At 42.0% G+C, this 18016-nt stretch overlaps 1 protein-coding gene across 4 annotated transcripts in view; it reads right to left on the bottom strand.

Moving 5' to 3' along the window:
* Sim (bHLH transcription factor single-minded) overlaps window positions 1-17498 on the bottom strand; it is a 40968-nt gene extending 23470 nt beyond the window's left edge. For 2 of the 4 annotated variants that reach the window (XR_011719440.1, XM_071715455.1), the window contains exon 1: window positions 9616-10079. Coding sequence is in view for 1 of the 4 variants with exons in the window: in XM_071715455.1 (XP_071571556.1) it covers window positions 9616-9622 (7 nt within the window). In the remaining 3 variants the exon portion in view is untranslated. Of the gene's footprint in view, window positions 1-9425; window positions 9507-9615; window positions 10080-15654 lie in introns of those variants that run through there. The other 2 variants (XM_071715464.1, XM_071715467.1) reach the window with 2 other exon arrangements.
* Between the last annotated feature and the right edge of the window lie 518 nt (window positions 17499-18016).

The following is an 18016-nucleotide window of genomic DNA, read 5'->3' as shown; positions in this document are numbered from 1 at the left end:
CGTCTGAAAAACGCTACTTTCGCCCCTTGGTGCACAATATACTATTTCATAAAGCCTTTATTCGCCGATGTACACATCCAATTGATTCATTCTTCAACCTATTATCCTTTAAACAAATCTGTTTGCCGAAATTAATGATCTAACTGAAATTCTTTATTGCAAAATTCTTTTACGAATACGTAAACCCGCCCCAGAACTCGCCTAAGTTTGATTAATACATTCTAAAAAAAATTATATTCAATTTTGTTAATATTAAATATTCCACACTATTATATAAGACCGTAAAAAAATATATTTGTAGCCTACTTTGTTGTACAATACGTTGTCCCGGCCTCGTTAACCCCATTTTGATTTCTACGTCGACATCGATGACATAAGATCCGGGACGGCGGCCCAAATTATTAGCATACTGCGTGTCCCGGCATACAACGCGAAGTTTATGCCGAAAATACGCCGCGCCGTTAGCCGCGTCGTAGCTGTCGCGCTAAAAGAACAAACAACCGAATCGCCAGATTTCATCCCCCGCCGTCGCGTCGTCGTCTCGATCGAGCGGGCGCGATACCCGATTTGTCCCCGGTCGTACAATATGGAGTGCTCGCGTCGGCTTTAAGGGATGCGTCTGCGAGGAGAGCGTTCGCCAGATGCGCTGACGCCCGCATTAATATACATATTTTTTTTTTTTTCAAAAGTATACGACTGCTTTGTATTATTTGGATATTAATTATTCATTCAACGGGTGAACAACGTTAACTAAATGACCATGAATTCGTAATTGTGCTAATCGAGATCGGAGAGTTGTTATCAAACTGAAGAACAATTATTGTCAAACACTGACCGAGTTGTAGCCCGGAGGATATTTCATATATTAATCTCATACTTGAGAAAGATTTTAAATTATTAAAAGTTAACGGATTTTTCGGCGGATAAAGCTTTAAATAAGAAAGATAACGAAGTTCCATTCCTCCATTAATTTTATGAGTGGATTTTACTTTAATAGAATTTTAATCTCAGATTTAATTACGTTACGGGATAGTTAACGCTGAATATTAAAGGAGATACGAATAAGGTCTCCAGTTAATTAGACTCTCCCGAGAGAAAAATCGATTTCGAAATCGAGAAACATATAATCCCCTTTTAGGGCCTGTCCTATGAAGGGCCACTTCAGTTCATTACTTTCTCACAGACAACTGTCCAGGATATGTGTATCAGATGACGATTCGCGATATATACGCTGATAATACTATCGTTCTTGTCACGCGGCGCATTCCTCAGACAGATAATTCCGTCCGTATTCGAGTAGCACTCGCGTGTACTCGCGCGCGGAGTACGCCCCGGCACTCGGTTATACCAGGAACCACGTTCATCTCGGGCGACTCGCCCGTGTTTTTCTTGCATTGTGCTGACCACGTATGATCCCAAGAGACGACGTATATACGGGCCCGGCGTTGCCAGCCACGACTACAGGGTGGATGTAGCAGCGAATCGGATCGTTTGAGGGACATTTTTCGGCGCGTTTTCCTTCTCCGATGAAAAAGTGACATTTATACATCGCTTACCTTCTAAATGTCAAAATTTATATATATATATATTTTTTTTTATAGAAACGTCAAACGACACAATCTAGCTGACTGTTAACGAATTATCACGAAAATGGTAAATTTTGACAGATATAAGGCCAATTAAGGAAAAAGTTGCCGATTATCGTTATCAACGTTGTGTCATTGGCGATTCCATATCTGGACACATCTCTTGTAACTCGATATTTCTCACATTCGCGTCTCGAATTATAATATTCTCGCGTCGAGCTTCGGAGATCGGCAACGTCGCCATGTTTGCACGTGTTGCACTCCGACACGGTAGACGGTACAACGTACCCGAGAGACCTCCTTCCGCCCCCTCCCTATCATATTTTTTTTTCTCTCGCTCCGACGTGCACTCCACTTAGAGTTACAATGTTGCTTGTGAACTGGCAAACACCGTCTCTCGTGAAGCCGGCGCGGCGCGACGTGAGCAGCGCGCGTGCAACCCGCAATTCTACACGCGCAACTCGAATTTCCACGCGTCTTTCGTGCACGCCGTCTCGCGCGACAAAGCCGCTCTCACGCGAAACGTGCGAGGGCCCCGAAGAAAGAAAATAAAGCGACTCGCGTCAACGCGCTTGAAAATCGACGACGCGTGACGCGAATGTTGCACACAGCCGCGGTGGCGGGCTAATTAAATCTGCACGAGTATCGGTGACGAGAAAGGGAACTTCTTGCAACAACGAAAGTATCACCTGACAAATTAGTTTCTTCTGAGAAAGCCGGTATAAAGTATCGTTTCTGAATTCACGGGGCAAAATTCAAGGAGCCCCTCCTGACCGAAAATCAAACAGTTCCTCCATTTCGATGTTTGATAATTTTACGCATTCGCTTATGACTACCAAAGCGAGATTTTTTAAATTGACAATTGCGTGCAATGAAAATAAAACGTTTTTGGAAAATTAATCATATAATTACGCGTTTGAAGAGATGTTTTATATTTAATTAAAACGCAAGAACAACACGCGTGGCATCGTGAGTAAAAAAAAAACAAGGTTTACGCGGAATAACAGCGATTTAACCTTGAATAGATTGTCTTGCTAGTGTTGTAGATTGATACGAGGGTGCAACTAAGCGTATTTTGTTGCATTTTGAAACGGGAGAGAACGAGAGAGCGCCACGGCTGATAGGTCGCGTAGTTTATTGATCATGAATTCGAGCCTGTGTTTAGACGCCAGTATCGCGACGCCGTAACGTGAGAATCGTGCGCCGTAACAGGCCGAGCAGGCAACAGCCGTACCAAATCGTTAAACGGCCTCGTGCCGTGTTTAATTTTTAACTAAACGTCATAACAAACGAATATCTCTCGACTGGCACTTTGTGTTGAGTTCTGACTCGAGGAATCGCGGGGTTGTATCGCGGGATTTTAAAACTAACTGCCTCCGGAGGACATAATTCCGCTACCGATTTCTCGAAAAAATATACCGGCATTTAGAAGATAACAACGTGTTACAAAGTTGATATCAAGGAAACGTGCTTTATTTCGACAGATTCTCGACAGTGAAAAAAGTAGTCGTTTCGAAAAAGTGAGCGTTGCAATCTATTCTCTCTTTCAATCCTCTCAGATTTCACGGACAATTGTCGACGAAAGTTTTGGGCGACAATTAGCGTAACGAGGGGACCTGTTTTTTTCTTCTATACCCCGCGAGGAATTCTAGCAACCCTATCGAGGGCGAAGTTGCTCGAGGGAGGAAGTCGCGTTCGTGTATCCCTGGGATAGGCGCGTAAACGCGTAACGAACGCATGTAAAGCTCTTGTCAGACAGCACAATATTTCTGGTTTATCTTATCATATAATACTTGCGCGCGCGCGAGAGTGAGAGAGAGGGAGAGAGGGAGAGAGAGAGAGAAATGATTTTTCTTTAAAAATGCATGAGATTTCAGTGTAATCCGAATAAAGAATGCCGATCTAATATCTTATCATTTGACAAAAAATTAGTTTCTCCTGAAAAAGTAATTATTCGGACAATATTATATTTTATGTAATTAACGCACATAATTATGTATTTCATTATACGTCAATTAATTTAGGAACTCAACTGATTTGTTTATAAATCAATGCTTTTTGAACACACGATAAAGAATCGAGATATATGCATAAAATATTGTTTTTGTACGAGATCTTTAGAGTGTACTTATTTTTTATTTAGAAAAATCGTACTGTACGACAAGGGCTTAACATGCATCTTAGAATGGCAAAGAAATGGGAGAGGGAAACATGGAGAGTTGATAGGGCAAGAGCTACCCCATCGTAACGAAACAGGGAGAATACAAGCAGCGGAGCAACCCCCTTGAGTCGAATGGGGGGAGGCCCTTGTCCTTTCATACGGACGCACAGCCCGCCCTTAAACAGCCCTAAACTAAGTCAATTTAGTTTTGACATTAAGTGTGACTGATCGTCCAGGCGTCCAGAATCGTCCTTTAAAATGGCCACCCAGCGTACAGCGCGGCGCGTTTCGATGGAAGAATAATAAATGTGCGACTTGCAATCGTTGGCTTTTGACGGCGCTTTTAAAATATTTTTCTGACTAAGGAAATATTGAATATAAGGCAAATAATATTGAATAAGTCAAAACGCAGTGTCTTGGAAGAGTCTCTCTCTTTTTCTCTCTTTCTCTATCTGTTAAATTTTCTTGCATTCATATTTCTTTTGGACAACCAATTTGAAGTTGATTATTCTTGAATCAAAATTTAATCATTTATTCTTAAATTTTATTATTAGATATTCAGTTAACTCTTCTTGATTATTAATAAAATAAAGTATAATTTGGTTAAAGTAAAAATTAGAATAATTTTACTGTCAATTTTACATTAATTCAGAAATATCTGAATATACTTTGATATATCCTTTGATATAAAAAAAAAACAGTTCAATATTGATTTCGCAATCAAACCATACAATTTCCAAGTTGGCGTTTCTACACGGGAAAGTATTATATAATCAAATAAAGCGAGTGACATTTTCAAGATCAAGCCTTCGTATCTTAGTCAGGACATTTCTACACGTAAAGATGACAATTTAACATCCATCTATCAATAATCGATCTTCGTTGTTTTCGCATTGTTCGAAAAATTCGCGTGCAATTGTAGGTACGCACGAGCACCTTTTGCGGCATATTATGCTTTGCAAAGGACGAACGCGTGACATCATTCGCGGCGGTATGTACGTGCCCAAGTGGAAAACATCCGCGGCACCAATTATCCATTTTTGCACGGAATTATCGCTGGCGACCGAGATAAAGCTGTCCGGCTCGCGATGTATACAAATCATTCGCGACAATTGCACGCAAATTAGTCGCGGATAAGTCCGGGAATTCGTGAACGCCGTCACGTTCGGGATTTCGATCTTACCGATCTTATCGTTCGCGTGTTTAAAGTCATACTCGTTTCTCTGTCCCTATATCTGTACCTCAAAAAGTAATAAAGCGAGCAGGTATTTTTCTGAGGATCCCCGTAATCACACACCATGTTGAGTAACTCCTGAGAATAACTGATTATATAATTAGCACGGAAACAAATACATTATTTTTCACTACTGAGAAATATTAAGAGATATATGCATTAAGGCCGGTATTCATAGTCGAATCTTATATTTAAGACCACCTTAGGTACGATCTTAAGATGTTATGAACCAATCACAGAGCCGCATTAGCATCTTAAGACATTACTTAAGACAGTCTTGAAATAAGATCCGACTATGAATACGGGCCTAAGTAATGATTATACGCACGATTCTTTTCGTTGAAAAAGAGATGATCTGCGATAGTCAAGGAACAAAACGGGACGAGGGTCAACGGGTTGAGGGCGAAATATCGCGACGAAATATTGCGAGGCCCACGCAGGAGCGTGACATCGCGGGAAGAGTGGACACGCGGTGTGCGTATGAACACCGTCACGCCCTTACGACGAAGGGAATGAACGCAGAAAACGTAAAAAGGCCGTCCGTGATGCCCGTGACGTCAACGAATCACCAGGCACAAGTCGGGTCAGCTGGCCGAAAGCCAAGCTGTAAAATAATGGCACGTTAGTCCCGGTCCTAATCGCCAGATCGACGTGCCTTAAATTACGGCCTAATAACATTCGTAATAAACGCGAGTGGAATCGCATGCATCCCGCGCGTCGGCATTTTTTAACCCCATCTGATTTCCCGATATTCGATACGCGGCTCTACTCGCGACATTATATCATTCCCAGCTATAATATCCGTGAAATCTCGGTTACTTACGATTCAAGCGAACAGCGATCCTTTATTAATTGATTTTGCGTGATTTTTTAAAATTAGTAATGCATAAATTAAGATATTTATTATTATATTTAGTATTCAAAGAATTTAAATGTATATTAATATTTGGCCTCTAATAGATAATCTTTATAAAGTTGCTGCAGTAACTTATAATATATTTCCAGGACTTTTATTAAAATTGCGTTACAGACGAGAATCCCATCTCTTGTCTGAACAATTATGATGCCATTATGAAAATACGACTATTTATTCTCAATTCGCCGAAAGATTTGTTCCTTAATCGTATTTTTAAAGTTATCGACGTCAACGGTCTTGCTAGAGGAAAACGCACCATCACAATTTTTCACAAAATCCTGTTTAGTTTATCGTCTTATTTACGAAACGCGCCTATTGTCGGACACCGGCCCGACGACGACTTCTGGCTAAAGTAATTTTCCCTTCGCGGAATCGGCGCAGGTTCGCTCGCCGTTTCTTCCTCTTTTTTTTTCTTTCTCCTCGCTTTGTTCCGCGTGCGCCATCGCCATCGCGTTGATGTATCACGCGGGGCGAGAGGGCGAAAGCGTGGAGGTGATAATAAGCCGTAAAGACTGTGAGACGCATCGGGAATGCGTGAAGTATTTACTCCCCTTATATACTTCGACGGACCGAATGATCCCACCGGGACCGAGACGCGGCGCGGGCCCAATCGCCGCGGCCGGACCATAATTCAGCGACGTTATGGCAAAAGAAGATGTCACTCGAGCGCACGGCACATTACGGGGGTGTCGTTTGATCCTCGGTTAACTGACTCTCCGGGGCTGTTGCGTGTAACAGCGCACACCGTACATCGCGCGAATGTTGCGTACAAGTTATGCGAACGTGTTACAGCGAATTTTTGATTCTGTCCTTTTTCCGTAGACTTTCATACTTTGCTTATACTTGATCATTTTGAGTAAATAATTTTATAACAGTCGCGAGAGCTTGACTTGTTATAAAATGTGATACTTCGATACGAGAATGTTAGAAACGCGTTCGCAAATTTGGAATTAAATTTCACAAGAGGATCAGCAACGATTTTAACGAACGTCGCCATGTCTTTCATTACTCGATCAAAGTGAAAACTTATCGAGCGTTCAAATCATCGGCATCGTGCGTGCATATTGTTGCGCTATCAGCACGTAACACGTGACCGTTCTATGCGAAAAAAGAATCGCGCTGAGCCAAGAAATACGACGGAGGGGTACGGGGGACGAAAGGTGAGAAAGAGCGCAATATTCATCGCGCGTCGGCTCGCGGCAAAGTAACGCGAAATAGAATTTATTGGCGTAGACGAGGGAGTGCCGGTGAGTTTTTGAAGTCCCCCGGGGGACTTCGTTGCCTTCGCCATTCGACTCACCATAAACCACGACTCGTCTCGTGAACGTTGCAGAACGGAGCAGCGAACGAGAGGAGGGTTACCGCGCGCGCAGACTCGGTTTCAGAGCCTCGAGAATTCAAAGCGATTTGTGAGAGAATGCAATGTAACTCGCCTAACACTGAGAGAAGGTATCAATTACCTCAATTATTAAAAAATTATGAAAGGAGAAAATGATAAAATGCCAGTTAAACAGCGGGAGTTTGCTTTAAACGCATGTAGTTTCTGTAAAAATATCACAGCGCATTCCTTGCGACCAATAATCGCAAATGCGTTTCTTTTGAAAACGTTTCTTATAAAAATAACAAATCTCCAAGTGATTACTAATATATTTATTATCTCGTAACTTTTAAAATCTGTAATAATAAATTTATAGATATATATTTACAATATTTCTATTTTTAACATAATAATTATTAAAATATATATTCAATAATATTTATAGATATTTTTTATTTCTTATTTTTTATTATATATATAAAATGCATGCAATGCTGTACAAAAGTTCAGTTTTTCAGCTAAATAGTATGATATCTCTATCGAGCGATATGCAATCCCGTTCTCTTCTATCTGTCCTGTAGATATGAAACGTCCTTTCTTTTGCTTTCGTTCGTGCACGCGCTCACACCAATGCAACGAATCGTCTTTCGCCATGGGTCCTGATAGGGCTTATAGGCTATGCGACGCGGAAGCATCAAATTGCATGCGTGGGAATCGGATGGTGCACGAGCGCGATTAGGAAGAGAAAACGAGTTGTCGTCTTTTTAATTCAGATTGCAAAGTTAGCGAGAGTATAGCAACTGTGTACGTAACAAACTTTTAATACGGGTGTCGTTCAAGAATCGGATCGAAAGATTAAACAAGAGCGAAATTGCGAAGAAATGATATCCTCTTAAAGACATTTAAGTGAATTTGGAATTAAAAAAGAAATTTTCTAATTCGGATTAAAAAAATTAAAAAGTTGCGATGCAGGTCGAGCTTTGTACAAATAAGCGAGATGTTGCAGTTTTCGGGCGCACGCGCGCATTGAAGTGATCGTTGCCGGAAAAATTTTCGTAAGCAACGACGAGCAAGGTCGACCCGTGGCTCTTTACGTGGAAAGTCTTAAGGTGGGCGTGAACAGCGGCACAGCCTTGGACGTCGGTACGATAACAAGGATATGTCTGTTATGCTGACGGTGCCATCCTCTACCGTAATCAAACTTGTGGGACTCCCTGCGAAGGTATATCGGCGAGTCGCGAAACTAAAGTACCGCGGCGTGCGAACTCGTGCGCGCGATTGTATTTCGGGAAACGATGGCGTTGCTCGTGTTTATCACACTTTGAGCACGTGCACGATTATTATTTTCGCGTGACGTTACCATGAACGGCCATCGTGACAAGGAAGGTCTTATATTCAAAATAAAGGAGTTATAAATTAAAGACAATATCGATCCGAGATTAAATTTTGGAGAGGAGGCGAAAGAAAGTTCGATTAAAAAATAGAATTATTTTATTCTGCATATTGGAATTATGTAATAACATGTAAAATTATTTCTCCCAAAATATTTTTTTATGCTTTTTACACATAGCAATTTATTTCATTGTTTATCGCGGAAAAGTCATCGCTTTATTCGTTACTTTTTGCCGGATTTGAATGATTTTTCACGCGAACGTTATCTTAATTAAACGGTAAGTTACATTTCAACGAAATGTCGCGATTATGACAGCCACGGGATAATTTTTTCTTTCGCGAAGTGGAACGATGACGAAAGCGCGCGCGAAACGACCTGATGGAATTTGCAAGCCTCACGTGGCAGAGTGCCATAAGCACCGGCCGGGGGTTGACTGCCGTGGCGACCCACGATATACTCTTTTTATTATTCCGCCGAGAGAGCTCCCTCTCGGCCGCGCCGGTGGGTTCTTTTATTTCGCGATTTCTCTCTCATTTCGCTGAACCGACCCACCCGACACACGGGCCGAACTTGGACCCGGTCGCTCTGCCAATTTGGCGGGATTATTGGAAGTCGCCGATCGTCCCGAGAAGAGTAACGCAAGAATCGCCGATAAACGACGCGATAGTTACGACTATTAACACTCCCGGCAATGTCGTCACGTGCCTCAATTTGCACATTCTCTCGTATTTTCTTTCTAATATTAATTTCTCAAAAAAATTGTTGGAATCACACAAATTACTTTGGTTCTAGATACTGAAGAATAGGGAAGAAATACCTCTTGCGTATCTAATTATCGAAATCTCAGGTACCGCTATTTAGAACCGCTCTGTCCGTGAAAGGTGAATTCCTCCATTATCTATAACCAATTTTTAATGAAACGAAAAATGTTTCGCGTATATATACGCCACCATATGTCACGCAAGCGTGAAATTTGCGCGATGCGAAAAGGTAGAAATGAGACTCACGTTTCATGACGCTGGTGATTGCGTTGAACGTTTTATTTAGGATCCAGAGCGTTGGTCACGCACGGTGGCGCAATGCATAATCACCCATGGGCGCGAAACTTTTTCGTAGCCGACCGGTCCGTATCATGCCTGATCGTTGTCGGGGTGATCGTCGTCGGGTCGGGACGACACACGAGAGGAGCGATGCAACTTAAGGTTGTCTTAAGCAAAACTAAACTTTGGTCTTGCCTCTTCGACATCCCGGTATCGCGTATCCCCCCACCATCGGCTTCTTTTCAGTCATGTGGGATTTACGCGTACGGGGAGAAGTTCTCACACCCGGGGCGGTACCCGTTTAAAAGACGGGCATCGCGGCATCGGTGTCACCGTCGTGCGTACGCTGCGTGCGTCACTATATGCAGACCCGCCTAGAACCAAGATACGATTAAGCGACGACCCGTCAGGGGATATTGGCGCCAAAAAATATTAATAAAAAAAACAAAAAGTGTCATCAAAGAATAAAACCTTGATTATTACATCAATTACAGTTTAAGCAACATTAGTTATTCGAATAAAAAAGCTAATCTGCAGAATTTCTCAAATCTCTTCTCTTCATCGAGAGACCAGTACTTAAGTTAATGAGATTTTCTTTGTTAAAAATGGAACTTCGGAAGGAGATAAGAATTCTTAAGGCAAAATTACTCTCTGGTTTAAGATATTCGGTATTAGAATGTACCTAATGTAAAAGGAAATTTAGGACAATTAAACTGAAAAAAATAACAGCTGTTAATTTTTAGAGGTGATTTTTTTGTATTCGATAGAAAAATTTTCCGCATCACCGTCCACAAAGAGTCAGCTAAGCGAGCTAAGATGACACAACAATCTTCGCGTCGTGCTTAAGATATCAACGCCTGAGTCATTACACGATATGCTGATTCGTAGACTTCGCGGGATTATCAAATCACAAATGCACTTCGCTCATTTGAGCACGGGTGTAGAGTCCTTTAAATTGTTATTATATATCCATGTCGTCTTTCAACTCGTGTTTCACCAATCGTCTTCTCAATATACATATATCATATGTATCATATATTACCCTGAAGATCAGGGTATCGTCAGCAACAATTAAACGTCAATAGTCGAGTTCAAAAGTTATAAAATAAATTATTTTCATAACGGTATTATTATTAAACATTCTTAATTGTTAATATTATAAGACTACTTTATGAATAAAAAATAAAGTTATATTTTCACTTAATTATCATAGATAAATATAAATTTTCATTTTATATTGACGGCATATTAATCCGTTTACTTTAAAGTAACATTTCTATTAATAGACTTTCGTTCAATTGTTGCAATGTTTATTTTGTAACTTTATCTAAGACAACTTCGTTGCTTTCGGGGCCACCTCGGATATCCTGCGACATTTCTAGGGCGGAGACTCGTGATTTGTCGGTTTGCGATCCCGAGCAGATCCTGATATCGTAGATCACGCCATTAATATCGATCGGGCATGATGCCCACTGAGTTGTGTGGGAAGTGTCGAGTTTCATGTTTCTACACATGTTCGAACGCTTAAGTCGTCGTATCGTCTTCATCTATCCGGTTGCCCGGGGCGGGAGCGTGCATCAGCTGTGACCCGCGGTCTCTCTGATCCCGACCACCGCCGGACACTTCCGGAAATCTGGGCAATGCATCCGGACGGGAATTCGTGGTTGCCGCGCCGTATAACTCCCGAGAATCAAAGAAGTCACTGCGCGGCGGACTTGTATCGCCGCGCCACAAATCTGGTCCAGGAATCTCCCAATCGTGTTGCCAACTTCCAATTCGAAAGAATTTACCGGAAATCTATTCCAGGAATCTATTTTGGATTATCGAAGGATTAATTGCGCTCGCTATCGCATATACGCTGGCGTCGCGCGACGAATCGCTTGACGCCCGGGACAATAAACAAGCGCGGCAAAAACATAAACCGTAAACCGGGACGGAAATTTTTACACACGTCGGCGAGATTTCCTTCCTTTCTCTATTTTCCCGCCTGCGAGAAACTCAATGCGCCGCACATTGTGATTCCGTCGGATACGTTTACGTCCGCGCGGCTTTCGAGAGCTGCGAGACAAAGCGACTCTCTGTTCTGGCGTTACCCCGCGCCACGTAATGCTCGTAGATTTTACGAGGCTGTAAAGAAGACGCGTAAACTATTCCGAAGGGTGGGAGAGAGGGGCCGGTGTCACCAATTTTGTTACGCCTAGGATTTCGTTTCGCTGATAAAAATCTTAATTGCCAGACGCGAATGACGGCGCGCGGATAAATTTAACTCTTGTTACGAAACTTTTCGAGAACTTCGCCATAGAAAGCTGATTATCCAAAACTTTGAGTTTGCATGGATTTGGACTTTATGCGTAAACTTTTCATATTACAATACTGGCAGAGACTACGAAAGGAAAAAGAATTTCGTGGAAGTGATGAGAGAAGAAAAAAGAATTATTTATTTTTAATTTACAGTGATTCACGTTAAATATAAACGTACCATTTTCTTCATTCGAAAATGGCATAAATATCGGCTGGTATAAATCGCGGTCTTTATACCATCGCGTATCGCAACGTTTATATTTATTACGGTTTGTTATGGAGGCGTTAATCTTGATGTGTCAACAATTTATTATATAATTCTTCAGCCGATCATGCTTATAAATAGTCGACCACGAGTCGCGTAATGCTCGATACAAAATGCTTGATACAAAAATAATAATAAACACTTTAATAACGCTTCCGTCATCAGAATGTTTTTCTTTCAGAACTGAAGTTAACAAACAAGAATATAAGATCCCATAAAATTTATTGCGCCTTTTATCGAGTAGAGTCCATTTTTTATTGTCATTTCATCTGTTGTACGCAAGTGTCTATCCAAAGATTCGCAAACGAAAATTTGAGAACACCTCGAATAATCCGCATATTACTTATTATTTCGTGTCCTAGACTCGGGCGTTACATCCAGCAAATTCTGAATGCTATACTAGCGTTGGAGAATATTCGCGCTCCTTTGTTCGAAGTACTCCAGGCGCTCGAGAGCGCCGAGAGTAAGCAGAAGAATCGAGGAGTTAAAAAGTCTTCGGCGGCCCGCAGAGAGGTAACGATAGGCGCGTGTTCGCGCGCGAGGTTTCTCTAGAAAAGCGCGCCGCTGTTTGCGAGCGTTTTGCATATACACGTCGGGCGTCACCCTGAATTACCTAAGAGCTGTTTACGCACGTGCCAGGATGTTGTAAGGCGTGCACCCGCGCGCTCGCGCGCGCGCACACGCGGGTTCATTCAATTATTGCCACTATACCGTTACGACTACCACTTACTTACCACTATTATTAGCCATTGCGGCTGAACCATTCATGAATTACTATTATTATTACCGCGGTAATACGAATGGTGAACGCTCGCCTCCGATTTGCGAGTCGTCCGATTGTCCGATATTCGGATCATCTGATATAATCGCGAAAATAACTTTACAACTAAAATCCATTTTTCTGGAATTGGTTTTAACTGCAAGAACCTGGAAAGACGCAGAAATAACTTATGCCTTTGCCGCCCGCGCGTGTGATTGGAATATTCTCAGGATGCTGTGTTCTTGTTTTTTTTTTTTTTAGAATTATGTAATTACAACGCCATTGGAGATACCTTGATTTTTTTTACGCGAAAGAATGTCACCCCTTCCGTAGGAAGAACTCCGAATTACATTAATCGAAAGAATTTAAATACGACGGGAGTTTGGCTCTTCGTCTCAAGCACGACAGCGATCATTCAACGTTTAAAAAAATGTTTGAAAATAAAGCTATCGAGATAGATCCTGTCCAAGCGAGCACACGCGATTCGGAGATTTACGCTGTCGTGACAGCTGCGTAAGTCCTCGGCGCGATGTTTTCCGCTACGTGAGCGGCGGAAGGGTGTAGCGGTCAGGATCACGCGTAAGGATCACGTCCCGACAGTTCCTTCATACAAATCGCTTTGGGAAACGGCACGCCCCTTCGCGGCTGCCGCGACGCGTTACGCGCTCTCCTATTTACTTTACGTCGCGTTTCCTTCTGCCTTCCCTTCTTTCTTCACCCTCGTCGGCGAAATGAGAATCCGGCGCGTGAGTACGGGGCCGGACTCGAAAATAGTCCGATCCGTTTCACACGCGCGTCGCGCTCACGAGCGGATAAATCACGCGTTTCAACCCCTTTTGCCTCGACGGCGCTTTTAGACGGCGATAGGACGGCTGAGTAGGTGCATTCTCGATGCGAGGAACATTCTAACAGCACGCTCGGAAGATTTACGCCGAGCCTCGTGAACGCGGACCTGAAGGCGACTTATCTAGGCTAAACATTTAAATCGAGATTTAATGAAGATCGTATTGGATGTGCTTTAGGGGAAAAGTTTTTGGCACCAAGACAGTTTCTTTCATAAGAGAATTTCATTTAAGCCTAATTAGGGCTGATGAGTCACTTAACATTGGAAACAAAAATAATTTTGAGTCCAAATAAATAGTAAAATTTTTGTGTTTAATATTATCCGTAATCTCATCCTCTCGAAGCTTAATTTGACCTATCCTGAAGAAATTTACTTTGCATTAAACGATTTTTATTAGATCAGCGGTTATGTTAAAGGAACGTCTTTCGATGTAGCGATTTCTTAACATCTAAATTAATTCGGTTTCTTCGGTTGGAATAATCGTGAGCGTTTTCAAAAGGAAAATCTATCTCGGGGAACGTATTAGCGTAGAAGGGTGGAGGTTCGTGTGTGAAAGATCATGCGGGCGCCGTAACACAATATCGGGATAAATTCAATGCGTTTTCAACGAACAATTTACCTGCATCCACGCGCTCGAATTACACCTGCGACAAAATAACATTGGTCTATATATTCCTAATAAGATTCTGAATTAGATTAAACGATACTTTCGCGCTACGACGTTTAATGTGACCGTCAATTCAGTGAATTCAATCAATATAAAAATTTTCTAGAAACAGTGATATCTCCAATTACATCATTTATCCAAACTTCGAACCACAATCTCACAGTGATATACGTAACGTAGCAAATTTTTCTAAAAGACACTTTCTTTCAATTTAGAGAAACATTTTTCAATTCTTTTTTCACAAAACTTTTAATTAAAAAATTATTTATTTGTCATTAATTACATATAGATACAATATAGAAAACAGTATCAGTAGCTTTGTTATCATTTAAGTTTTCATGATATAAAGTTATTATAGAAAACACATATGTAATATAATATAAAAGGAGTATTCTGTAAGACCCATTTTTATAAATCTTTTTATTAATATGTACGGCTATACACAGAATTTCAGATAATCGATTATTCAAATATTTCTATAATCATTTTCTCACGCTATTGGTATGCAAATTTATGTCGTTATTCGAAAGGCGGAGATGCCCATGATTACGAAAGATTACTCGTGTGAAACATCGAAGATATCGAAGGAAGATGTATCGGAAGTATCGATGAATGCGGGTTGTTTTCTGCTCCCAAGTTCCCACTTCGACCGTTTTAAATGTGCGACGCGCGTAGTGGATATAAAGAATATGCGGATATCAAATGCACCTTTTTTACTTAATATAATGTCATAAATTAATATTTAATAATTTAATAAAATATATCTTCTTCTTAAAGTTCTTGTTCTTATAGAACAATTAATTTACAATAATTAATTAAGTTGGTTGATTCATATAAGAATTAAGTAAACATTAATTAATTCAAAATAATTGTGGAGTAACAAATTCACAATAATTAAATTCCATTTAAAACAGTTTGATTCGCAAATTCGATATTAAAACAATAATAAATACTTTTAATCACTTAAGTTATTTTTTACACGAACGTAATCCAGAGACTTTAACTGTAAAATGCTGTCGTATTTGCGCATTTCACGTTGATTTTATTTCGTGAATATATTATTAAAATTAAAGAGTATACGAAAAAGGGGATTTTGGTGCTCGTCGTTCTCGCGACGACGTTGAATGTCTACGTGTCGTTCTTCGAGCGGAATCGATTGTTTTACGAACCTTTAGCGAGAGCTCGCTTTTATCTCTCATTGGGGCCCGCAGGGGGAACAGTGGGTGGAACCAATTAATCTCCCTCAGGGCAGGCTCCCTCTGATTTCGCTCGACTTCCCTGGAGACGCGCACTTTTATCAGGCCGACGGTACTTGACACATTTCCAGCGACGCCTCGAATTTCCTCGTCGTTCCCGGCATGATTCGCCACCCTCCTCGCTCGTATTGCTGCGCGATTTTGAGACTCGTCGATTCGTTGAGACAGATCGTCAATCGTTGACTGAATTACTTTAGCCACAGCTATTAATAATTCTAATCTCTCATGGTACATTTAAGCGTTTCTATTGCGGTAATTGTGATGCATGTCCGGCTTTACATTCGCGTTTGTGTAAAATATTACAAAGTAATTTATTCGTTATTATTGCACTAAGTCACGATTTATTCGTTATTATTGCACAGTTAAACGGCATGAATTTTTGCATTAGCAATGAACATTTTAAGCTTGTTTCAAAATTCTATTTTGAAGGAATCTTTCACTTACTTCTTACTTAAAAAATTTTCACGTATAAACATCAGCTCCGTTAAAATCGCTGTATTATGTCACTATCATTTAAATTAATCTCTCCTTTTTGTTTTATTCTATTCAACGATTGAAGTCAGTATACGAAATATATCTTTTTTTATGTCCTGATTTTTATCTCACTTTTATCTATTTCCTGACGTGTCAACAAACTACTTCTATTCAAATCATCCGTTCCAGCGAAACACACCGAAACGCACCGAACACGTTGATTGTCAATTAGCGTGGAATTTCTTTTTGCAAAACGCTCGTGTCAGAATTAAACCGATCGCACTCTCAAAGTCCGTCTGTCCATTATTTTTCCGTTTTCGGAATCTGAGGAGCAGTCCGTAATCCCAAGCACCTCATTAAACAGTTAATCAAACTACAACTCACATCGAAGTTATAATAGTTCAATAAACAGGAAAATCACTTTTTCGAATGACACCTAATCGCATTGTCTTAATTCGCGATCGAAGTCAAAGCGTCCGTCATTTCTGGGAACACGCACGATCCTCCGCAGCCACCTCTCGCTTTTTCTCTCCCTCTCGAGATTACCGAACTCTCGTCCCATAATTCACGGCATAGTTAACAACAAAAACAATTTGGTCTCTTTTAATCATACGCGAACGCGCGCCGAATCTCCGACTTGGCGCAAAATTAAAACGTTAGTCACTCTCTGCCGACTCTGCAATCTCCGTCTCCCGTTTCTCGTTCGGAATATCGCCATGCAACTCGATACAGCCGCGATTAATCCCTCTCCCGGTCACGCTAAAATGAATTCGGCATCTCGAAGTAAACTCGCATCTCGTGCAACTCGAACGCGGTAGCCCATCGCTTCCCAGCAGAGTTAATTTTCCCCGCTTTTCCCTCAAGAAACATACGATACTCGCCATGCACTTCGCGATGATCAAACAGTCACACTCCCCCCGCGACGACCACGTCTCTCCTCGGACACGTCATCCCGAGTAATCGGCGAGTCAGCCGCTTCGCGTGCTCGCGACGCGATTTCTTCTCCTCTCGGCGAGAGATCGTACGCTGTTCCGCGACGAGCACCCGGCACCCGGCACCCTTTTCCCGGCCTGCCCGCGTACACCCGATACTCCGAGATCGTCGTCGGGCACGCCGTCAGACGCGGCGCGGAGTTCCTTCGATCTCGGGGTTTTGGGGGACGTCGAATCCGCGCGCACCTTACGCGATCAATTCATCAGGCTGACCGCGTCGCAGTTCGCACGTGTGCACCATTTACACAGCGTCGCGCGTATTTGGCCGTATAACTGGATGCACCGTGCACGCTGGACTCCCTACCCTCTTTCGCCTATCATGGACCAACAGCCCGCGACTCCCGCGAGGCGGCCGATCCGTAGCTCCCGCCTTCGCTGTCCTCCTCGCACCTTCGCTCATCTCCCTTCCTTTTCTCCCACCCTCTCTCTCTCTTTCTCTCTCACTCTCTTGCGTCACCGGTCCGGCTTGATGTAACACACGTTGGTGTGGAACCGTGTGGACCTATCGACCTATCCAGTCATCATCAGAGCTACCCCTCTCATTGATAGAGTTATTAATGAATGCATACATCAGTTGTCACTTTCCATGTATCTTCCGTAATTTATTATTTATTTACTCGGGCATCTGTAGCGCGGAGCAGATAAGAGATCTCCCTCGCTCTCGCTCGGCGCTTCCGCGAGATCCTCGTCCTCCTCTCGCTCTCGTCATCGTTCCCTCTTCAGTCCTGCCGTATGTGTGAGGTACTTCCGTGGATGTCGACGCACACAGCTACTTCCGCCTATGTACTATGTCGGAGGAGAGTAACTAT

The sequence above is a fragment of the Temnothorax nylanderi genome, unplaced genomic scaffold (genome assembly GCF_030848795.1).
Source record: "Temnothorax nylanderi isolate EJ_2023f unplaced genomic scaffold, tnyl_v1.0 TNYL_tig0006_pilon, whole genome shotgun sequence".
In the NCBI taxonomy this organism is placed as follows: domain Eukaryota; kingdom Metazoa; phylum Arthropoda; class Insecta; order Hymenoptera; family Formicidae; genus Temnothorax; species Temnothorax nylanderi.
Note: the sequence above shows the minus strand (reverse complement) of the source record. Positions and strands in the feature narration are given on the sequence as shown.